The following is a 21,336-nucleotide window of genomic DNA, read 5'->3' as shown; positions in this document are numbered from 1 at the left end:
TACGTATCCTAAGTGCAAGACCAGCTTACATGGTACAGCAAGATCTCCTTTCTCAAACCAAAACAGAAATGGATCATCTCACACCTTCACTAAAAAAGAAAACAGTAGAATTTGGGGGTGTTTTCCAGGGAAATTCTGGGTAGGTTCTTTTGATGTGGAAGTTTGTAGTTTTTAAATAAATGCTTTGGTGCTTTTGAATATTTTGGGTGCCCAAACCTGTTGGATATTTTTGTTTTGCTGTTTTGAAATCGGATCTTTCCCGAGCTGGTTGCATGAACTGATCATCCCCTTGCCTTGGCTCCTACAAGCACGTGCTGGAACCACAGGCGAATGCTGCTACCATGAGGTGACAACCATTTGAATTATGAGTATACTCTACGCAAGGTTCAGGTTTTCCTCTCTCTCCAAGTCCTGTTTAAATCTCTCAGTCTGACTCCCCTCCCTCCTTCTCCCTCAGTCTGTGTTTAATCTGTGGTTAACAGTGTAGCAGCACATGGCGAAGGTTACAGGAACGAATGCAGAGAACTATAATCAAATCTCTGCTGTCGGTTCCTTTCTAGAGTGCTAGTGTACATATAGTTTTATGTTCTGCTCTTAAGTTTAATGTTGCATCATGGCCTTTTCCTAGAATAGCTTTGAGGAGCTTTGCGGTTAAAAGTTCGGGGTTAGCAGAGAATGGCAGCAGGGCCAGTTTACTGCAGTCGTCTCTGCTCTTTGGGAACCCCTACTTCCGGCGCCGCGGTTCTCCTGAGCGTATTTTTAAAGTGCTCTTTGTGGAGAACTGCGTACTAATGGCCCCTCCGGTTCATGTTTTTCATCTTCCCTGAGGTTCCATGTCTGTGTAATGTGTGTAGGGCTGCTCAGGTCTTCCTGCCTGTCTGAATCCACGGCCAGTGCTAGGTCCTTTGAACATCTGTTGATTCCAAGTAACCACAAGTAACATGTAGCTTGCTAGAATAAAAATGCCTGGAGTCATAACCATGCCTGTTCCTGCATGCCTTCCGATTGTTCCATATGGGCTGCTGGCCCTCCAAGGGGAGGAAGGGATGACGTCCCTGACCTCACACCTTCTTGTAGGAAAGACATGGACTGCCAGGGATCTGGTTCTCATGCGGACTTGGTCACTGGCTTTGTAGTAAGAGATAGAGGAGCTGGGCGATGGTGGTGCACGCCTTTAATCCCAGCACCCGGGAGGCAAAAGCAGGCGGATCTCTGTGAGTTCGAGGCCAGCCTGGTCTATAAGAGTGAGTTCCAGGACAGCCTCCAAGACAATACAGAGAAACCCTGTCTCGAAAAAAAACAAAACAAACAAAATAGAGGAGCTTTTTGAGCCCAGATGTCCTCGTACAAACAAATGGGAGGATATGTGAAGAATACCAAGTGTGTGATGGGCCCTGAATGAAAGAGACCCAGGTACTTCTCAAGAGCTCATTTTCTGTGCCTGAGTACTGCCCCGTGTTTGCCTTGCTAAGCCCTATGTGGCAGTCATCAGCCTTGTAACTTATCATACTCCATCTTAGGTGGGTGGGGTATGGTTCCTCAGACACATGTATGGAATCGGTGGTGTCATTCACTGGCTAACAGTACAGGCTCTGAGGTAAATCGTTTGGATCCAATGGTTGCTTCCTTAACGTAGTAGCTTTGAGACTCTGAGCAAGTTGTTTGACCTGTCTATGCCTCAGCTGTCTTATAGGGCATAGCATGCCTCATTCGGGTCTTTATGACGAATCAGTACACGAAAAACAGTTAGAAGTGTAGCTGGCAGAAAAAGTTGGTGTTAGCCGCCGCGCTTACCATTGTTCTCTGCACTTCCCGTGTCCAGTCTCTCCACCAGTTCCCTAGAGAAGCAGTTCCCAACCTTGTTAACTTTTGTTGCTGTTGATGTTTGTGCCTCTGTACACAGTTGAGTCTCTGTTAGGAAATAAAGGCCCTTCGAGCTCACATTTGTAGGCCTCAGTTATTTCTTTCAGAGGGGAGCTTTCTGCAAGAGCTGGTGCCAGGTGTATGTGAGGCGTCTTCAAATCTCAAGGAGAGAACTATTATAAGTCCATGAAAAGGCTTAGCTGGTAACACTATCAGAACAAAGCATAGGCAGAGGCCTCAGGGCATTCAGGTTGGCAGCGCTTTCTTGAAGGGCTCTGAATAACGCCAGAAGCCTAAGAAACAAAGGAAGGAAGTAGAATTGGATTATATCGGAAGTGAAAGATGCTTACAAGCAGGCCTGGTGCCTGTCACCTTGTCACTTAGGATGCTGAGGAAGGAGGATATTTCACAAGCCCAGGTGTAGCACTGGCTGCATGGGAAAACCTTGTCTCAGGAAAAATAAGAAAAGAATAAACTTTTATGCAAGAAAGGACAAAATCAGCAGAGTTGAGTCAGCTCGTAAAACAGGAGAAAATATTTGTAAGCCTTATACCTGGTTAGTGATTACTATCCAGACCATATCACAGCCGTTTCTGGTCTCAGAAACCCTGTGTGTCCTGTCAGGCACTCAGAGTTGTAGTCTCGTGTTGGACTGCCTTTCAACTGTCCTCCCAGACATACTGGATGTGAGTGCTTGCGCCCTTAAGATGCACCATTAAAAAGAAAATCACCGTATGATGGAGTTCTAGAAAACTCGGAACCGTTGTCACTAGTGGTGGGTTCACAAAGTAGTTTGGCCGCTGTGTCCCCAAATCAGCAGTGTCCCTTCTCGGTATTTACTTGGAAGTATTGAAAAACAAAGTCTGAAGAAATAGTCACACACCCGTGTTTATTGCGACATTCTTGATGGTCAAGAGGCAGAGACAATGGAATTGTCCGTGGAGATAGGTTAATAAATTAAGAAAATTTTCAAACTGAACATGGCGCTCATATCTCAAGAGACAAATGAAGAAAGGAAATGTGTTAATATACATATGATGAAATTATTTAGCTTGAAGGAAGAAGTAAATCCAGTTGTACATGGTTGGAGTAAAGATGGTATGCTAAGAGAAATAAGCCCTCCACAGGACAAACACTGTTGGAAAATCCACATATTTGAAGTTCCTGTGGTAGTCAAGTTGGTCAAGACAGGAAAGAGAATGGCAGATGGCAGGGCCTGTAATGGGGATAAATTAGGCAGTTACTATTTAACACCTGAAGAGTTACAGCTTTTCAAGAAGAGAGTTCTAGGCATGGATCATGGTGCTGGTCGAAAACACTGTGACTATGTTGATGTCACTGACTGTGTACCCACAGAGAGTTTTGGCATTGCTAACTTTCATGCTGTGTGTATTTTATCGTAATTAGAAAAATGTTCTTGAAAGAAAAAGACCATATGTGAGGTACTCTTAGGATACTAAGTCTAAGCCTCATTTTAAAATGCACTGGGTACAACAATATGGTTCTGACCTGAAGGAAAGCATAATATAAATCCTGTTCAAAGACCTAAGTTTTCATGACAACATTTGAAAGTACTCAGTACTAAAAAGCACTCATTCACAAGAACTTTATTATCTTTAGATATTAAATTTTTTAAAGAGGAAGCTCTTTGGTCCTGTAGCAGTGTTTCTAATAAACACATTTATTAGGGAAATGGTGTTCTCTCAAGTCTTTGTTTCTTTTAGATAAGAAAGAGGGGTTGGTTCCTGGATGTTTGTGGGAAGCTTTGGTTAAATGCGCCCGACTAGAGTGGAGAGATTAGAAGACATATCTGGAACTAGAAAGGTTCTGTGGAGGTGCTGCCGTTTGATCATGAGCTTTCAAAGCATACAGGGGCAGCTAGGTAACTGTAAAGTATACTCTAATATGTGAATTGGGTGATAAATATATAAATGTCAATTTCTTATGGTTTCAAACATATCACAAATACATGATGCTAGCAAAGAAAACAATTTTAAAATGGCCTTTTAAATAAAAATTGCAGTTACCAGAAACAGTAAGAATTATGAATTAAACGTCTATCAGTTTGTCTCATGTCCCTGTGGTTCTGTGTGAATCTCCTGGGAGCAGGATCATGCTGTGTTTATCTCTGAATACCCAGGCCCCATTGCTTGTGCTCACACAGTAGATACCCATAATGTTTTCTCAAAGAACACGACCCGGTTTCCCTACCCATCTCTATTGCCACTTAATAATTTCTCATCCTCTCCCTTTCTTTATCCTCAATTCTGAATCCGTGTGTATTGCCAACAGCAGGTAAATTGCTTAGTTCCTGTCTAACCAGAATTGCTGTGAAATCAGCTTTTAAAGAAAAATTCATCTAAATAATTCATTCCATTCATTTTATCTCTCTTCTACACCCTCTCCAAGTGATTGCCCGTCCCTTTTCTTCTCTTGAGCCCCCTGGGTTCCTTCTCTTTCCCAACCTTGTGCTCTCCAGAGAAAACTGAAACTGCCTGGTGGGAGTTCCCATCTAGGCCTTATGTCTAGCGTGTGAATCCCATCTTACCCCCATTTCCCTTCTAGTTTCTGATGGACAGGCTTCTTCTCGTCCTTGCTATGATTTTTGAAAGCACAAACAGCATACACATCATTATTAATTACACTCCTTCTGATGCCAGCTGTGGTTCCCTAAGAGACTTCCAGCTGAGCACAGGCAGACTATGACAGGGGACAAGGAAGTCAGTCCTCAGTGCTTGCCCCTGCAATTCTCCTTCCTCTCCCCTCCCCCAATTCTGGCCCGCCACCTCTAGCCCCATTGCTCAGTTCGAGCATCTGGGTCTTAGTGAGTGATTGAAGCCATGCAGTTTGCTTCAACGTACCAATTATTTATCCCTGCTATATGCTCTGTGCTGTACCAGAGGCTTTACATAGTTTTCTAGCTCAATTTTAGCAAGTGGCTTCAAGATGAACATCTCTGACAGGTGGACCACGCATCCTCAGTTGTTAGGAATATTTCACGTGGGATGTTTATTATCATTCTTATTACTCTTTATAATACATATTCTTGTTTTGCCTAACATAATAGCAAGCTATGGCAGAGGTTTCCCTCCCCCCATTTGCATCTCACTTATAGTAAGGACTAAAATCTACTAAAAGTGCTTCCCTGATGTACAATATTTCATATAATTCTGAGGATGTTATGATAGCAAACTATGGCAGAGATCTTTTTCCTTGTTTGCATCTCATTTATATTATATGAAGAGCACTACAATTTAAAAGTGCTTCTCTGATGTACAGTATTTCATATAATTCTGAGGATGTTATGACCTGCTGTTTGGATCATAGACACGTCTTTGACTACAGCAGTGTTGAGTGGCTTTCAGAATGGTTATTGTTTTGCCATTAAAAGATTTAACAAATTGTATGACATTTGGATAAAATTTACTGCTCGTGAATACTAATAAGCCTTTTGATTGTCATTGGCTGTTAAGTTTATAGTTAGCATCAGATCGTTGTGTTTTCCCTTCAGCCAGTAACAACATAATTTAAAGCACACAGTTAGTATAGATTGTTTTTCACAGACTGATGCAGAAGGTTGGACTTGATAATGTATATGAATGAACACAGTGATCTTCTCTAGCAAATGACTTACTTGCTCAGAGAGTGGGATGCTTGATCATTTAGAAAGGGAAAAAATGTTTACAGTTGATAATAAAATTTAAACTAATTCCTTAAATCAAATAATGAATATCCATTAGGTATGTACCAGAGATACACATTATAGTCCAGCTTGTAGTCCAGCAGGGCCAGACTTGTCCTCGCAGCTCTTAGAAGTCTCGTATAGATGTTACAAATTCACTTAGCAAGTATTTACATGGTTGACAGGGTGGTACCAATGGCTCATTTCTGTGGATGGTGCTGCTTGAGAACTGTAAATATGTCCCACATTTCATGGATTACTAGAGATTGAAATCTGAAAAGCAATTTCTATTTTGCCAGAGTATAAATGCACAATATTTTTCTAATTAGAAAAATGAAAGTTAAATTCATGAAACTTCACGGGGCAATAGAATTTGATTTCTATAATGAAAACAGATCCACATATAAATTTTTTCTATTCAGTACAAATTTTTAAATCATTATGAGGGGTCTACTTTTTGTATTTTAATGCTTATAAAGATTGCTTTGATGCTAAATACAATTTAAGGTTAAAAAAATACCAGCTCAAAAGTATTACCTTTATCTTTAATTCAAGTAATTTGGGGTTTGGGTCCATTGTTCACACCATAATGGTGCTGACTGGCAAGGTTTGGTAGCATTTGGACACATTTTGGTTGTTGCTTGAGTAAGGGCTTAGAAGGAAACTGCTGGAATCTAGTAGGGGGAGGCTGAGGGTGCTGGTAACCCCCGCATTGTGTAGGACCATCCTCCATAACCAGTGGTGTCTGCCACAGCATGCTGTGATGCCATGGCTGAGAAACTGGTATTTATTTATGTACTTATTTTTGGTTTCTCAGGGTTTCTCAGTGTAACAGCGCTGGCTGTCCTGGAACTCACTCTGTATACCAGATTGGCCACCAACTCACAGAAATCCTCCTGTCTCTGCCTCCCAAGTGCTGGGATTAAAGGCATGCACCACCACCACACAGCCTGAGAACTAGTTTTACAGTGTGTAGTGAAAAGCATATGAACATTGTAATATGATGCACTAGAACATGGTTTCCAGTTTTATCTATCCACTAGGAAACAGGTCAGAATTCTCAAAGAGCTCATATATTGAAAGTGGAGATGATAGGTTGAAAGATTACAAAAATAAGATGCTGTGTTCTATAATGGAGCTAAGTGACATATCTCTTTCCTGGGTGGGTCAGAGAAGAGTTGACAGGAGTTGGTGTTTGAGTAGTTTGAGTAGTTCTGCTCAAATTTAAGCAGAACCTTAATCAGATACTAGTCTGCAAAGGACAGCCCAGGCAGGAGAAGAGTATGCACACAATAGACCCGGAGTTGTTGAATAGCAAGGGTTCAAAGGAGGCTGCACTTAGAGGCACATTCCTGCTTTATTTAGAAAGACCTTGAGTCCATGGAGTGTGGGGTTTATCCTGAGGATGAGAGTATAAAACATGGAACTTGCATTTTCCAAAGACCCCCCTGGGGGTCATGTGGCAGATGGAGAAAAGCCTTTTAGAAGAAATTGAAAGTTACCCAAGAAGATCATGAAAATAGGAGATACCATGGGAAGGTCCTACTGACAGTGTTTCATGTCTTCACCAACTGCAGTTCTCTGAAAGGAAAACAATCAGATAAAGATGTATTTCACTCTGGAGTCTTCATGGTTGGTGGAATTTAACCGGGATTAAAGTACACAGAAGAATGGGTATTGGAAATAAATTTTCTTCAAACAAATGGTTTTTAGATATCTGTGGAAGATGGATGGTTGGATAGATGGATGATGGATGGATGGTTGAATGGATGATGGATGGATGGATGGATGATGGATGATGATGGGTGGAGGTATATTTTGGCATGGAACCTTAGAGGATATTTGTTTGGTTATGATTGCCATAAATAACAGAAACAGAATGCCTTAAGAAAAGAGGATTGTATTAATAAGCAGCTCACCGATTCTCTATCTTCCTCTCCCTCTCTCTCATCTATAACTTCTGGAGTATAGTCATAGAACAGACCTCATAGGGTTGATAGAACCAAAAGCGAACCAAAGAATAAATAATTGAATATTTTAAGACATTTGAGATATCATAGTAGTTAAACATTCTTGCGGGCGGGTGATAGTAAGCATTTACCATGATAAATGTTTGTATTACCAAGTTGGGCTCCTAAAATCGCTCATTTGGAAAGCTGCTTTTGAATAACACTTGGCTGAGTTAAATGGATTGCCTCTGTGTGCTTTAGATTAGCTTTTGTTTTTAGTTTTTGACTTTTCATTATTCAAGTGTGGGTTTTTTTTAAAAACCTGTTCTTGCATTTATAAAGCCCTGTACGCTTGACTCCTTAGGTGTAAAGCTCTTGTGGTGGGCATTGTTTATAATTCTGCTGTAAGGAAAATAAAGTCAGGTACCACTTTTAAAATGTCCACTGCAAGTGTATTCATGAATAACGTGAGCAGGAAAACAACTGTAAAATGTTTGCATCGCAAGGTTTTACCAAGCCTTCTCCGTCTACCAGCTTTGAGCAGGGGGCCGAGGAAAGTTTCCTAGGACTGATTGTTTCCACTTCTCTGTTATGAAGGTCTCTTTTCCTTTAGTGTGTTCATACAGGATCCACTTAGTGTTGGCCTAAGTCCCAGTAGACAATTGGAAATAAAGCTGTTAGCCTTCCGCTGAACATTATTCTGAGAAAGTATTTATCAAATTGAGCCTTGTAGGGCCTGGCGACCTCCCCCTCTAAAGAGGAAGGCACCGAATGGGTGGAGACACTGAATTTAGATGCAAGGGTGTGGTGTGTTTAGCAACAGGGACAAGGCACACAGTACTTTACTGAGTGCCTTGATGGTTTTGCATGCTGACTCCATCTTGACCTCTGAAAGGAGTGCTGGCGGGTAAGCTCAAGAAGTCCACCGTCATGTTGGGTGCCCGGCACTTGTTGGCACAGTTGTTTTTTTTTTTTAATGAAAATTTCTCAGTAGAGGAACTTCTAGTTCTTATAGGGTGGGTCTGAAGCATTTGGTTGCTGTTGTGTTTCCTCCAAAGTTACTATGAATAGAACGTGGTGGCATTAACTTGAGACATGACAGACAATACTTTCAGGGAAGTTATATACTTAATGTTCGTTTTTTACTTTCCTCCCCACCCCAAATATTCAGGATCAAACCTAGAATCATGCAAGGTGAACACTTTACCACCCAGCATATCTTCAGTCAATGAGCTTAACTTCTAAAGAAAATTTCATCAGAAAGAAAAAGAATAGTTAAAAACCAAAAGTAGGAAACCCTTGGGAGAAGAGAGATGCATAGCATTAAAGTATCTTTAAAAGTAGTTTTGCACTGCCCAATTGCTTACCTTTTATACTATTTATATTTTGGTGAGCATGGTATTGCGACCATCATGTTTAAACATTTACCACATAGTTTGCTGGTTTCAGACAGCACTGCTTCTGATTTGTTGCTTTCTGGAAATTTCCAGCAATTTGTTTGATTGATCAAACAAGATAAAAGTTAAATAAACTCACTCTCAATTTTGTTCCAAGCAAACCAGGATGTGTTTTTCAATAATCCTCTCCATTTCCTTGAGATATGATCAAGTGCCTTTTCCAAAATTAACCCGGTGTTTAGTTGGCCTCTCTGGCCTCACAGTATATTTTGAACTTCTTTTCCCATAGTAGTACAATTTAAGATCTCATTGTCATTCATTATACCAATGAAAGCTTTTCTGTTCATATTAATGATATTTTGCTAACGTAGAAATCTGGTAGGGATTTCAGTTAATCACATAGTTTATGTATAATGCAGTAGGTGCTCTGCAAAAGCAAAGCAGCAGCCTGCTCCTCACAGACACACACACACACACACACACTAGCATCTGTTGTCGGTGTACAATGAGCCTTCCTGTATTGAAGTCACTTATGTATCAAAAACAGTTGCAGCTCACTAAGATAGCACACACAAAATTCATTGGGTTCATTCTGAACTTTCACGGTTATTTAGATAAGTATTAGTCACATAATCAGAAAGCTCTTTCTGTCGCCGATCAGATTTGACTCTGAGCTACTATAAACTGCCTGGAACCTGGAGATCACTTACCAGTTGATCAGTTTGTTCAGTGGTGTATAGTTGGGAACGGTTCATGCCTTTTAAATAAGAAAAGAGTGATATTCCCACCTGTGTGCAGTTCCATGTGCAGTGTTTTCCGTCTTAAGTAAGGGGAAGTATGTGAATAGGAGGCAGTCATACAGTGGAGTGCATGCCTTGTGGTCAGAGTTGGGGGCCTAATTCAGACCAGCCCCTTTAGCAGTGACCTCTTATTCTAGCTTCTGTATCTCCTGGTTCGTGAGTGTTCTCGTGCCCATTTTATAGGCATGCAGCAAGTGATGTGTGTGTCTTTGTCATCTGTCAGAGAACATGACATGACAGTCAGTAAAGGTGCTAGTAATTAAAATTTGTGCCTAAAATACATTAAATTATCGGTCATTTCAGAGAAAACTATCTTAAATGAAGTGGTTTTTGCAGTGTTTATAATGGCTGAAGTGGTGTATGTTAGCATTAACATTTAAAGCCAAGGGAAAACAACTAAGACTTTATTCAGACAATTCCACTAGCTAACATGTCACTTTCTTTCAACAGGCTCAGCACTGTGTACCTACAACATAAAGCCTTCCGAATACACTCAGTCTTCAAAATCTGCTGGGCTTTGCCCCAAACTACCAGTCCCAGCAAGGTAAATTAATTGCATAGTTGTTAACTTACAGCCTTTGTTTTCATAGGTAAGCTCAGCACTGTGTTGTTCTAAGAAAACTGTCATTTTGATGATGCCTGTTCCTGGGGCCATTACTATGATAACAAGATTTTAAAAGTAGGAATAAACATTGACAACTTTTATATTTTAATCTTCAAAGAAAGTACTCACAAACCACTTCTCTTGTTCTCAGGTATTTTGAATTTCTTTCAGGAGCTTTTTGATATTTTTATTTTCAGTCCATGATTTTTTTAAGTATGCAAAACTGCCGAATCATTGTTAATTCTGCAACAAATTTAGAAACCAATTGTCACTGTCCCTGTAGATACTTTGAAGTTGATCCTAATAATACTCACTGAAATTACTTACGGCTTTGTATTTTAGAATTACACAAGTGATTATTCTTCAGGAGCGTCCTCAGTGTTAGGGCATTCTCCAGGTTTATCTAAAATCTTATTTAGCAAACATTTATTACTAAATACTAACTGCATGTAATAGATGAAAAATGAAGAAATGTTCTTTGGCAGTGGCTCACAGTATTTACAAGTAAAGCAATCATTAACATGATGCATAGTTTTTTTTTTAAGATACACACACTCAAGCATTGTATAGTAGATTCTCAAAATTATGAATGTGTGTGTATATGTTTAGACCTGCATATGTTAGAAAGATAAGATACTTATCTTACAGTGTGACCTAGGAAACCTCTAGAAAACTGACTAGAAATCACTTTTACATCTCAGTGTATTATACTGGACTAGCAAGTGAAAAATTAGAGACTGAAGAACATGAAAGCAGATCATGCTGACTTAAGAATGACTCATACGGTAACCTGTGCTTTACTAACTTGAATTTTAAATTGTCTTTGCAAAGTACAAATAGGACACAGCAGTCAGATTGATTTCTAGCTCTCTTAGCCTTGTCAAGTCGCAATTGAAAAATCAAAATTTAAAGCCTGTAGGCCTAAAACTAAAAAGGGACTGTTTTAGAAGAAACTTGGGAAGGATTTAAAACTTACAGCCTTAAGCCGGTCACTCAGGAGATTCCATTCATAGGGTGGAGGTGAAGGCTGTCAGGGAGGCCGCAGCAGTGAAGCCAAGGAGGTGCTTAGGATCCAGTCATTGCAGAAAATTCAGTAATGTAAAAGCAAGCAGAGCTGGGCCTGCCGGTATAGCCTGTAATCCAAGACGAGAGGCTAAGCCAGGAGAATCTCAAGTTCAAGGCCTGAGCCAAGTAGCAAGTTTGAGGCTAACCTGGATGGTGTAGTCAACCCTGTCTTGGAGAGATAGCTCTATAATTCAGTGGAGAAGAGAAAGAATTTAATATGGGTAGCTACCCAACTGCTAAAATCCATTTTGAATATATATTTTGAGTATAGAATCATTTCTTTCTAGGTTAAGATGTATTATTTTTTAAAAAATGAATTAGAAAGTTCTTGGAATGAAGTTACTTTGCTCCTACATAATTGTGGGTGGGTGGTGGTGTAGCTCATATCACAACCCTACCCCCAACCTCTAATCCTGCCATATTGGGCAACATCTATTCTGGTTGGCTGGCTGGCTTGGTCTCTTCCTTCCTTCCTTCCTTCCTTCCTTCCTTCCTTCCTTCCTTCCTTCCTTCCTTCCTCCCTTCCTTCCTTCCATCTACCTATCTGTCAATAATCTATCCATCATCCATCCATCCGCCTATCTACCTATCTATCTATCTATCTATCTATCTATCTATCTATCTATCTATCTAGAGTCTCACTATATAGCTCTGGCTAGCTTGAAACTCACTATGTAGACCAGGCTGGCCTGGATCTTAGAGAGATTCCCCTGCCTCTGCGTTGTAAGTTCTTGGATTAAAAGTGTGCCCCACAATCAGTAGCCCCGTCTAAATACACACGTAGGTGTGGGTGTGTGCCTATGGAGGCCAGAAAACCGCATCAGATCCCCTGGTGCTGGAGCCAGTGCTGATGTGAGTGTGGGAGACTGAACTCATGGGAAGGCAGGAAATTCTCTTAGTTGCTGATACTTCTCCCGTCTCCTTTTACATCTCCTCCCCCCTCCTCCTGGGGACGTAGCATCCTTCCAGGGCAGAGCCGCATGAACTTGGATTCAAACAAGTCATGACTCCTGAACTCGAACTTGAAATATTCTGTTGGGAAAGAGGACACATCAGTCAAATGGATTTCCAGCTCTTTCCATCTTGTCAAGTTGCTATTGCAAACCAAAACTGAACATCTGTAGACCTCAAAGTAAAGATATTCAGTAAGAAAGACCAGGATTTATTGGTCTGTGGGCGACTTTGTCCCATTGTTCTATTTAACAGCTGGAGTAAGTCTCTAGGTATAAATCCAGTTTATCTGTGAATAAGTGGGAATATTCACAAAATTGTTTCAAGGCTTAAGATAATAGATGTTAAATGTCCACTTTTGTTCTTGGGACCCAGCTTGGGAAGTATTGTCTCTCCCTACTTCTCGATCCCTCCCCTTTGCCCAAACCTTCCTGGATGCCCAGAGATGCCCTGCCTTAGCAAGAGCAACCATAAAATAATTTGCAATAAAACACTAAGAGCACATTAAAAGTCAGAAGACCCCAGAGCTTTGGTGCTTTAAAAGCAAATAGCTAAAAAAGACAACAGTTTATCTAGATTCACACCTCTGTTGGTGAATTGCAAAGTGGAGTGGTGATATGGGGAGAGGCACCCTGTCTGCTTGCAGTGGCATTACATATGTGTAGGGAAAACGACAGTCCGGAAACACTTTCTCAGTTGGTTCACTTATTTTGGTTACCTTTTGATACCAGAAAGGTTGCTAGGTGCTGGACAGGATCATCAAACCCTCACAAAACTGTGCAGGTTTTGCCCCTAACTCGTAAATGAGGAAAATGGAAGATGAGAGAACATAAGTTACCCAAGGCCACACAGTAACTACTGAGTCAGAAGTTGAGTCTAGATCTTACAGGATCTCTGTAGCAAGCATTCTTCCCGCCAACTTGATCCCAGAGCCGCATCAACCCAAATATCACACAGAGACTCTATAAATTACAATGCTGTCAGCCAATGTCCAGGGCTTCTCATTGACTAGTTCTGTCTTAAATATTAACCCATAACACTAATATATATATTAGTGGGTTATGGCTATATATATATATTATATATATAAAATGTTTCTATAAGGTCGTATCTTACTGAGGACACCAGCCTCATGCATCCTCTCTTCCCAGGATCACATGGCGACTCTCTACTCTTGACTACATTTCCCAGAATCCTCCTCGATTCTTGCTTCTCTATTGGCCCAACAGTGCTTTATTTATCAACCAATAAGACAAACATATACACAGAAGGACTTCCCCATCAGATCTCTATGACCATTGTTGTTTCTACAGTATATAAAAGTGGAAGAAGAAAATAAAATAAAATGGAATGTACAAAGAGTACTTTATATGACTGCGAGATTCTTGACTTATGTCTTGCTCTTTATATGCTATCGGGGATCTTTCTAGAATCCTTTAATGCTATTCTTTTCTCAAAACATACAGCTAGAAATCATGTGGGGTTGTTTTTAGCTTGGGGTTCTAAAATAGTTACTGAGATGCTGATCCCTGCCTCCTCTCATGAAGGACAGGGACCAGGTTACTGGGTCCTGTTTGTCATGCTTTAGGAACCTCATTCGCTGTGAGAGTCAGGACTCAAGGGAAATGCGCAGTAGGTTTGCCAGTGTTTACCTATCAGTAGCTAATTTACAGATATATTTTGTTCTCGTTGACTAATGTTTCAGTAATGTGAAGTGCTAGGACCTATAGGAGGCACACTGACCTCTTCAAGATGCATCAGTCTTGAAGACAAAATCCTTTGCGTGGGCCTCTTCGTTAAGAAGCAGACTATGTCGTATAGGTTAGGCAGTAGTACAGACATGATCTCATATGCCATGTTCTCAGAAGTGTTTTCTCAGAGGTATGTGAAATGAGATCATGCATTTTGGGTTCATTATGTTAAAATGGCAAAATGTAATAGAAGCATTTTGATGTCAGGAATGCTCAAAAGGATTCTGTGAGAGTAAAATGAAGGAGGCTTATTCAAGGGTGAAATTGTCAAAGAACAAATTTAATCAATAAAAAATTTAAATAAACTAAGCTTTTAAAAAAAGAAAAGAATCCAAAACTGATGTAGTGGCTTATAAATAATTTCCAGGCACTGGAGAAGTTGAGACTGCAAGATTGCTATGAGTTTGAGGCTAGCCTGGACTGCAGAATGAGATTGTATCAGAAACCAAATAACAGCAACAAAATAATTCCAGAGGCCAGGAATCTAGTTCAGTGGTAGAGTCTGCAGCATGTGGCCCAGAGTTCCATAGGAAGGAAGGGAAGGCAGGCAAGCAATCCCCATGCTTTTTACTTCACAGCTAAGTATTCAACTTCAGTTTTGAATAATGGATCCATAAATTCTTTCCTGTTCATCTTTTATTTGTTTTAATTAAAAGCAGGTTATTTACTATTAACTAGACAATGCGGTTAGCCAGTTTCTGGTATTTTTTTATAGTTTTAAATTTAAAGCTACCAGGTATGTTTTTCATTAATGTACGGTAAATTATAGGGTAAAAGGTCACTGTTATTTTGCCCCAGTTCTATGAGGGTTTCTTACAAAAGTACTGTTTGGAGTTGTTGGCCCGGTGACTTGAAAGGAAAAGCTCAGCGCAGACCCCACTTGACATTCCTTCCTTAAGAGAAGGGTCGAGGTTTTAAAAGCCCAGCTCTTCCCTTTCCAAGCTGCTCTCTTAGTCCTAACCTCACGAGGAAATCAGCACAGACCATGCTGGCAGTGCTGCTCCTCAGAGTTGGAGTCCTGTGTCACGGGTGACAGTGGCGATGGCAGCGGTGACCTGGAGTGACTTGCAGAACATGGCCACCCTTTCAGGGAGCAGGACAGAACCAGAAAGACGGCGGTCTGCACCTGCCGTGTCGGGAGAACTGGGCCTTAAATTAATATCCGATAGGGGGAAAAAGAAGTACACAGGGCCGAGGAAGCTAGTGGATAGCGTCAACAAGGAAAAGGACCTGACAGGTAGGTCCCTTTCGGGGCAAGGGTGGGGGCAAAGGCTGAGTGAGAGGGGATGGGCCGGTTCACATGGAGGGTAGAGATGTAGATGGCTAAGAACAGAGAGCACTGGGGTTTTAAAGATGCAGAGCCAAGTCGGGCGGTGGTGGTGCACGCCTTTAATCCCAGCACTTGGGAGGCAGAGGCAGGCGGATCTCTGTGAGTTCAAGGCTGGGCTGGACCAACAGCCTCCAAAACAATACAGAGAAACCCTGTCTCGTAAAACCAAAAAAGAAAAAGACGCAGAGCCAGCCTTGAGATCATATATATATATATATATGTATGTATGTATAGTTGAAAGTCTGCTTAGATAGAGCATCTCTCTAGACATTGGGAACAAGAAAGCCTGTCAGTTTATAACAGTTACCAGTTTAGAGACTTCTGTCCCCAATCAGCCTCCATTGACTTTGAGATTTATAGCTAATCCATTTAAATTCTTACAGTGTTTCTAACTAGATCCATTTCACTTAAAAGTGTTCTGTAATTTGATACCTTGTCTCATCTTTAGTGACATAGTGTTTGTTCAAGAAACAATTGTTCAAAATGTCCTAGCCTCCTGCAATTAAAAAAAAAGTATTAGGTCTTTGGAATTCATTCTAGGGAGCTCATTTAATGCCATTTTAGAAGTATATACCAGTACAATACAGGTCCATTGAGGTGGGTTTTTAAAAAGATGAATATTCCTGTTATATTGTTACATCATTTTTGAATATATGTTACTGAACTGTCACTAAGGTAAGGCTTCATCTTTAAAATTATTTTGTTTCAAAAAGTTAAGTAGTATGGATGATGTTTCTTATTGCCATTTATTTTCATTGTCTTAACAATTAGTAAAAAATAGCCTATTCATTCTGATTTCAAGAGGAAAAAATTTTTGAGGAAGGAAACAAAGACAGTATTTTGCTTCAGGTCAGGTACATTTTCCTAAGACTAGGAGCTTTACAATTTGAGCTTTTACATATAATCTTACCCACTAGGTAGATGAATATTTAAGAATGAGAACAAACTTACAGCTCTCTAACAGGCTCGTTATATTAGACCTGCCACCTGTCTGATCTTCAGCTTCAATGGTGTGAGGTTTGTGTTAAGATGGCCTAATTTTAATTTACCCATGTGTATTTATATATATGTATTTATATGTATGGGCTGTCCTGAAATTTTGAAGTTCTCTGGTTCACAGTGTTGTCACTGGTTAGATGTGTGTGTACATATTATCCTCTCAGACATTAAAACAGACCCATGTTATTAAGCTAATTAAAATTATGGGTCACATACTCACACCCCTATGTTCTCTCACAAGTCACAGCTGTGGTACATGGAAGCTTGGGTTAAATGATGAACTCGTTGGCTCTTTTCCCTTTTTTCTGACACACACTATCATTTGCATATGATATAGACATATTATATCATACACATAGCATGTGCAGAGTAGAGAAATTTGCTGGAATAATAGTTAAGGAGTAGAGCAATTATCTAGCCTGCCTGAGGTCCTGGGTTCAATTTCAAGCACTGAAAAGGGAAAGAAAGGGGTCCAGAATTCCATGACCCTAACAAGGCATGTACTTCTCACCTTCTAATGGAGTGTTTTGTTGTTCCCGTATTTGTGTGTAATCTTTTATACAGAGATGTCGCCATTACATTATTTATACTTTCCCCATGTATTTCTGTATTATAAACATTTCTATAGATTAGTTCTCATGGCTGTTTTAATTTGCTGTTTGTTAATGTCTTGGCATGCTTTTGTTTATACGAGGGTATATAAGCTTGTGCCCTAAACACCTTTATTAATATGAGGTTTCCTATGATGTTTTGAAAGAGGAAACGTTCTATTAATGGTGGCCCGTTTCATGTAAAAGCATGCATGTGTGTGTGTGTGTGTGTGTGTGTGTTTACTTTTAAGTTGCTTCCGGCAGAAGTTTGTTTTCCATTTCAATGAAGCACATGCATGTAAGCTTTGCCATCGGCCTCTGGCAGATGTGCAGAGTCGAGACGTCTCGAGTGTTTGGTTTTGCTTCTGGTCAGTTCTCCATGTGAGTGCGTGAGTGTGTGTGTGTGTGTGTTGTCAGGAGGGGGGGTAATGTCTTCCGTTGGAACATGCACTCCACCCTCTTTGATAAGCCCTGGTAAGACGGCGTCAGCACATGCAGAAGCTGTCTCCGTCACGCACAGCACGTAGCTCCCGCGGCGTGGAGGGTGGAGTGTATGGCAGCCATGCTCACCTTCCATCTGTGTGTTTGATGTGGCGTTTATACTGAGTAGGAGTAATTTTTTTTCTGATTTTTTTTTCCTGTGTCACCAGTGCACCTATTCCATTCTTCCATCGCTGTGCTCCTGTGAACATTTCCTGCTATGCCAAGTTTGCAGAGGCCCTGATCACCTTTGTCAGTGACAATAGTGTCTTACACAGGCTGATTAGTGGAGTAATGACCAGCAAAGAAATTATATTGGGACTTTGCTTGTTATCACTAGGTAATCGTTTTCTCTCATTACTAGCTGTTTCATAGTACTGCAGAAGGCTGCTGTCTTTAGCCAAAATATGCATACATCTGGGGATACGTGTAAAGTGTTTGACTACCCATGGCCAAGATAACTGTTTCAGATTACATATAGTTATAAATATATACATAAAAGTATGTATATGTATATATCTGAAACTCATGTCACTTTTTTTCCTTTCATTAAAGACTTGTTTCCCCAAACTTTGGTTACTAAATAAGTCATTGATTAACTTTAACGTTAGCATAAGGCTCCTTCTAATGATTTAGATGTGATTCCAAAAGTATATTTATGTATAAAAGAGGCTACATGCTTTCTTATATATTCTAAGAACACAGGTTACTTTTGAAGTGTGTAATTTTATTTCGATTGCTATAGTTCATAGTACTGCTGCCTTGCTGGGAAAAATAAGAAATCTCCACTTGTTAGCCACAGAATAATTTAGTCAATAATTAGATGATAAAATCAATTCTATTTTCACGATGAAAAAAAAAAGCTACCTGTATTATTCTAAAACTGTTTAAGGGCATGTCAGAGTTTGCATACCTTAATGGGGATACACAAGTTAGTAGCAACCAAACTATTTCATTGCATAAATAAAGTTAATATTTATGTATGCTTAATAGCAGTTGTATTCATTGGGAAGCTGCAGACTGTATTTCCACCTTTCCTATCATGAGAGAGTGTTTCCTCTTTTACATAGCTGGTACTTAACTCAATTAGTAATGATGTCCTTATAAAATTCTAGCTCTGGGATGTTGGAAGGGCTCCCATCTGTTTTTTATTTTCACTCTTATACATTTATTTCTAAAGTAGTATCTTAAAATTCCTAGACCAAGACCTAACCATTTATTTAGCTTTGCAAATGGCCTGAAAAAATATGATGATTTTTATAATAATCACTGTTTTCTGAAATAGTTAAATGCTTTAACCAAAAACTACATACAAACTTTAAGATTAATAACACTAATGTGAATTCATTAGAATTCCACTTTTTTAAAGAATATCTTTCTTTTAAGGCATAAGAATATGATATAAATTCAAGATATCTTTGTTCATTTGTTTGGAGAATGGGCCTTTAGATCATTAAATATTTATAAAGTATTATTTCAGAATTATTTTTCTCACACAATAGTTAACCGCCCTCTTAATCAAGCATTTTAATTATAATTTCAGCACATTAGAGTTTAGTTTGGGATAGAAAAGGGAGTTGGCTAAGTGACTCATCCTAATCTTTGCTCTTTCCTAAGGAAAAGCTTTGCATTCGGTTGAGGAATGAGGTCAGAGCATTTGGCTTTAGCAGGTTTAAGGATATTATACCATATAGGCTCAGACCCTCTCTTGGCGTTACAGAGTCAAATGTAAAATATTAGACAATGTTAAAATCCCATCTAGTCTGTTGAGTCAGAGACATTTGTCCCGAGACGATGCAGGTTACTTTAGCTGATTTCCAGCTGCACGTTACAATTTTTGTTACTGTCTTTCATTTTGTTCACCTCATGACATGCCATTGTCTACACCTCCTGTACTGTTTGCATGTCTGATGTCTTCCCGCTGGGGACTCCATGGAAGCCTCTGTTATTGTGGCGTCACCGTGTGCATCTGCGTGTGTTGTTTTCTGTGGTTTGTAGCCCGCACGGTGAGGACCATTGGCTTGCAGAGATGCTGCTTAAGTGTGTGAGTCACAGTTTCAAAAGCAGCCTTTTCCCTTTGCTTTCGTGGTCATGAACTAATAGCATCAAACTATCCCTGTAGGAAAAAGCAATAGTCGTCTTTCTCTTTATATTCCCCTGTGTTTTTTTAAATGGCATTCTTTGTGTTCTCTGTCTTCCCTGTAGTTCTGTCCATGATTCTGATGGTGATTATCAGGTATATATCAAGAGTGCTTGTGTGGATCTTAACAATTCTGGTCATACTGGGTTCACTTGGTAAGTGATTTTTTTTCCCTCCTTCATTTTTATTGTGCCTTGCTAATTCCATGGTGGTAAATAGAAATAAAAAGAAGAAAATGCAATTTTTCTTTTTCTGTGCTATTTCTTCTCCAGAGTGAGTGTTTATTTTTGCCTTGAGGGTGTCATAATTATATTCTCATTTCCTCATTTGCTCTGGTTAGCACTTGAAGCACATACCCTTCTCTCTCTCTCTCTCTCTCTCTCTCTCTCTCTCTCTTTCTCTCTCTCTGTGTGTGTGTGTGTGTGTGTGTATGAAGACACTGCATTTAGTTAACATTTTGAGCTCAGCTGACTGTGTCTCTCTGCTTCTCTCTATAATCTGAGTGCTGCATTTGTTTCTGCTGCTGACACCTGCTCTTGTATTTCCTTTTCTCTAGCCTTTCTCTATACACCATTTTCTCTGACAGTCTTCCTCATTGCTTCCATATCTAATGTATTTCTACTTCCGCAGTTGGTAACCTATGTGTATTTGTAAAATGCTGCTTAACCCTGTGAATGTTAAAGGCAGAAATGATACGTGTTGCTTTTCCCTTGACTTAAGTATAACATTTCCCTAACTTGCTGGGCCACCTACTTTCTGCTCATCTGTGCTTGAAACCTTGTTAAATAATCCCAGCTTTTACATTCAAGGTACTATTAAATTTAAAATACTATTTCTACATATTGTGCCTTAAGAATTTATTTGCTTTTGCCTTGAAAGGGCCCTGACTTACAGTTGCTTTTCAGGTTGGGTGTCTTGGGTTAGTCTTAGTTGGAACCACTGATCCGGCATCTATAGCCTTCCTGAGTTCATAATTTGATTAACCTTTGTAATAACTGAATTCAGAGGGTTGATTCACGAGGGACTTGATGGATTCTGTGTTTTCCTAGTTCTTGGTTATCAAGTATTGCCTTTACCGCTGGACTTGTTGGCTAGAACTTAAGGCACAGAATGCTCGGGACCCTTTGAAGAGAACTGTGCACAGGCACATATGTTCCTTCGTGCCCATGCATCTCTTTGTTCCCAAGAACTACTCTTTCGTACACTTTATTTGTTTGTTTGCTTGCTTGTTTGTTTGATCACCATACAAATATTTAATCATTTGCATGTCTTGTGAGCACTAAGTATCGGAGTTCCAAATTTCCTTTGGAGGTTACCTGTTGTTTCTGGCTGTGTCCTCAGCTTCATAGCCAGTGATGATTGCATTGGAAGAAAGTCTGCAGGATTTGTCAGTGCTTAATATGGAAGCTGCCTTCTTTCTCATGCTTCCAAAGAGTTGTACCTGCATGCTTTCTATTAAGTGGACTGCCACCGAGTCCCATTCATGGCGCTAAAAAGTATAGGTCCGGAAAGCTGAGCACACATCTTACATATTTCCTTGTATTGATTTCTGCAAAACCGATTGTTATTTGTCTCCAGGTGGCACAGGTGTACTATGGTGGCTGTATGCAAAGCAAAGACGGTCTCCCAAAGAGACCGTTATCCCTGAGCAGCTTCAGATAGCTGAAGACAATCTGCGGGCCCTCCTCATCTATGCCATTTCAGCTACAGTGTTCACTGTGAGTTGGGGGTTGCA

The 21,336-nt window shown here is 40.0% G+C and overlaps 1 protein-coding gene and 1 long non-coding RNA gene across 5 annotated transcripts in view; one reads left to right on the top strand and one right to left on the bottom strand.

Annotated features, from left to right (window-relative positions):
• Slc44a1 (solute carrier family 44 member 1) overlaps positions 1-21,336 on the top strand; it is a 167,879-nt gene that overhangs the window by 77,035 nt on the left and 69,508 nt on the right. For all 4 annotated transcript variants that reach the window (XM_040738298.1, XM_040738309.1, XM_040738294.1 and 1 more), the window contains exons 5-8: positions 10,142-10,235; positions 17,632-17,801; positions 19,667-19,756; positions 21,180-21,319. In XM_040738298.1, coding sequence (XP_040594232.1) covers positions 10,142-10,235; positions 17,632-17,801; positions 19,667-19,756; positions 21,180-21,319 — 494 coding nt within the window. The remainder of the gene's footprint in view (positions 1-10,141; positions 10,236-17,631; positions 17,802-19,666; positions 19,757-21,179; positions 21,320-21,336) is intronic.
• LOC121136861 lies at positions 2,743-11,771 on the bottom strand. Its single transcript, XR_005874034.1, has 3 exons — positions 11,272-11,771; positions 10,425-10,538; positions 2,743-3,079 (listed from the first exon to the last, which is right to left on the bottom strand). It is a non-coding gene; the product is annotated as an uncharacterized LOC121136861 (long non-coding RNA).

Source organism: Mesocricetus auratus, unplaced genomic scaffold (assembly GCF_017639785.1).
Source record: "Mesocricetus auratus isolate SY011 unplaced genomic scaffold, BCM_Maur_2.0 Super-Scaffold_6730, whole genome shotgun sequence".
Classification (NCBI taxonomy): Eukaryota; Metazoa; Chordata; class Mammalia; order Rodentia; family Cricetidae; genus Mesocricetus; species Mesocricetus auratus.
The sequence above is the reverse complement of the archived record's forward strand: the minus strand, read 5'-3'. Positions and strand labels throughout refer to the sequence as shown.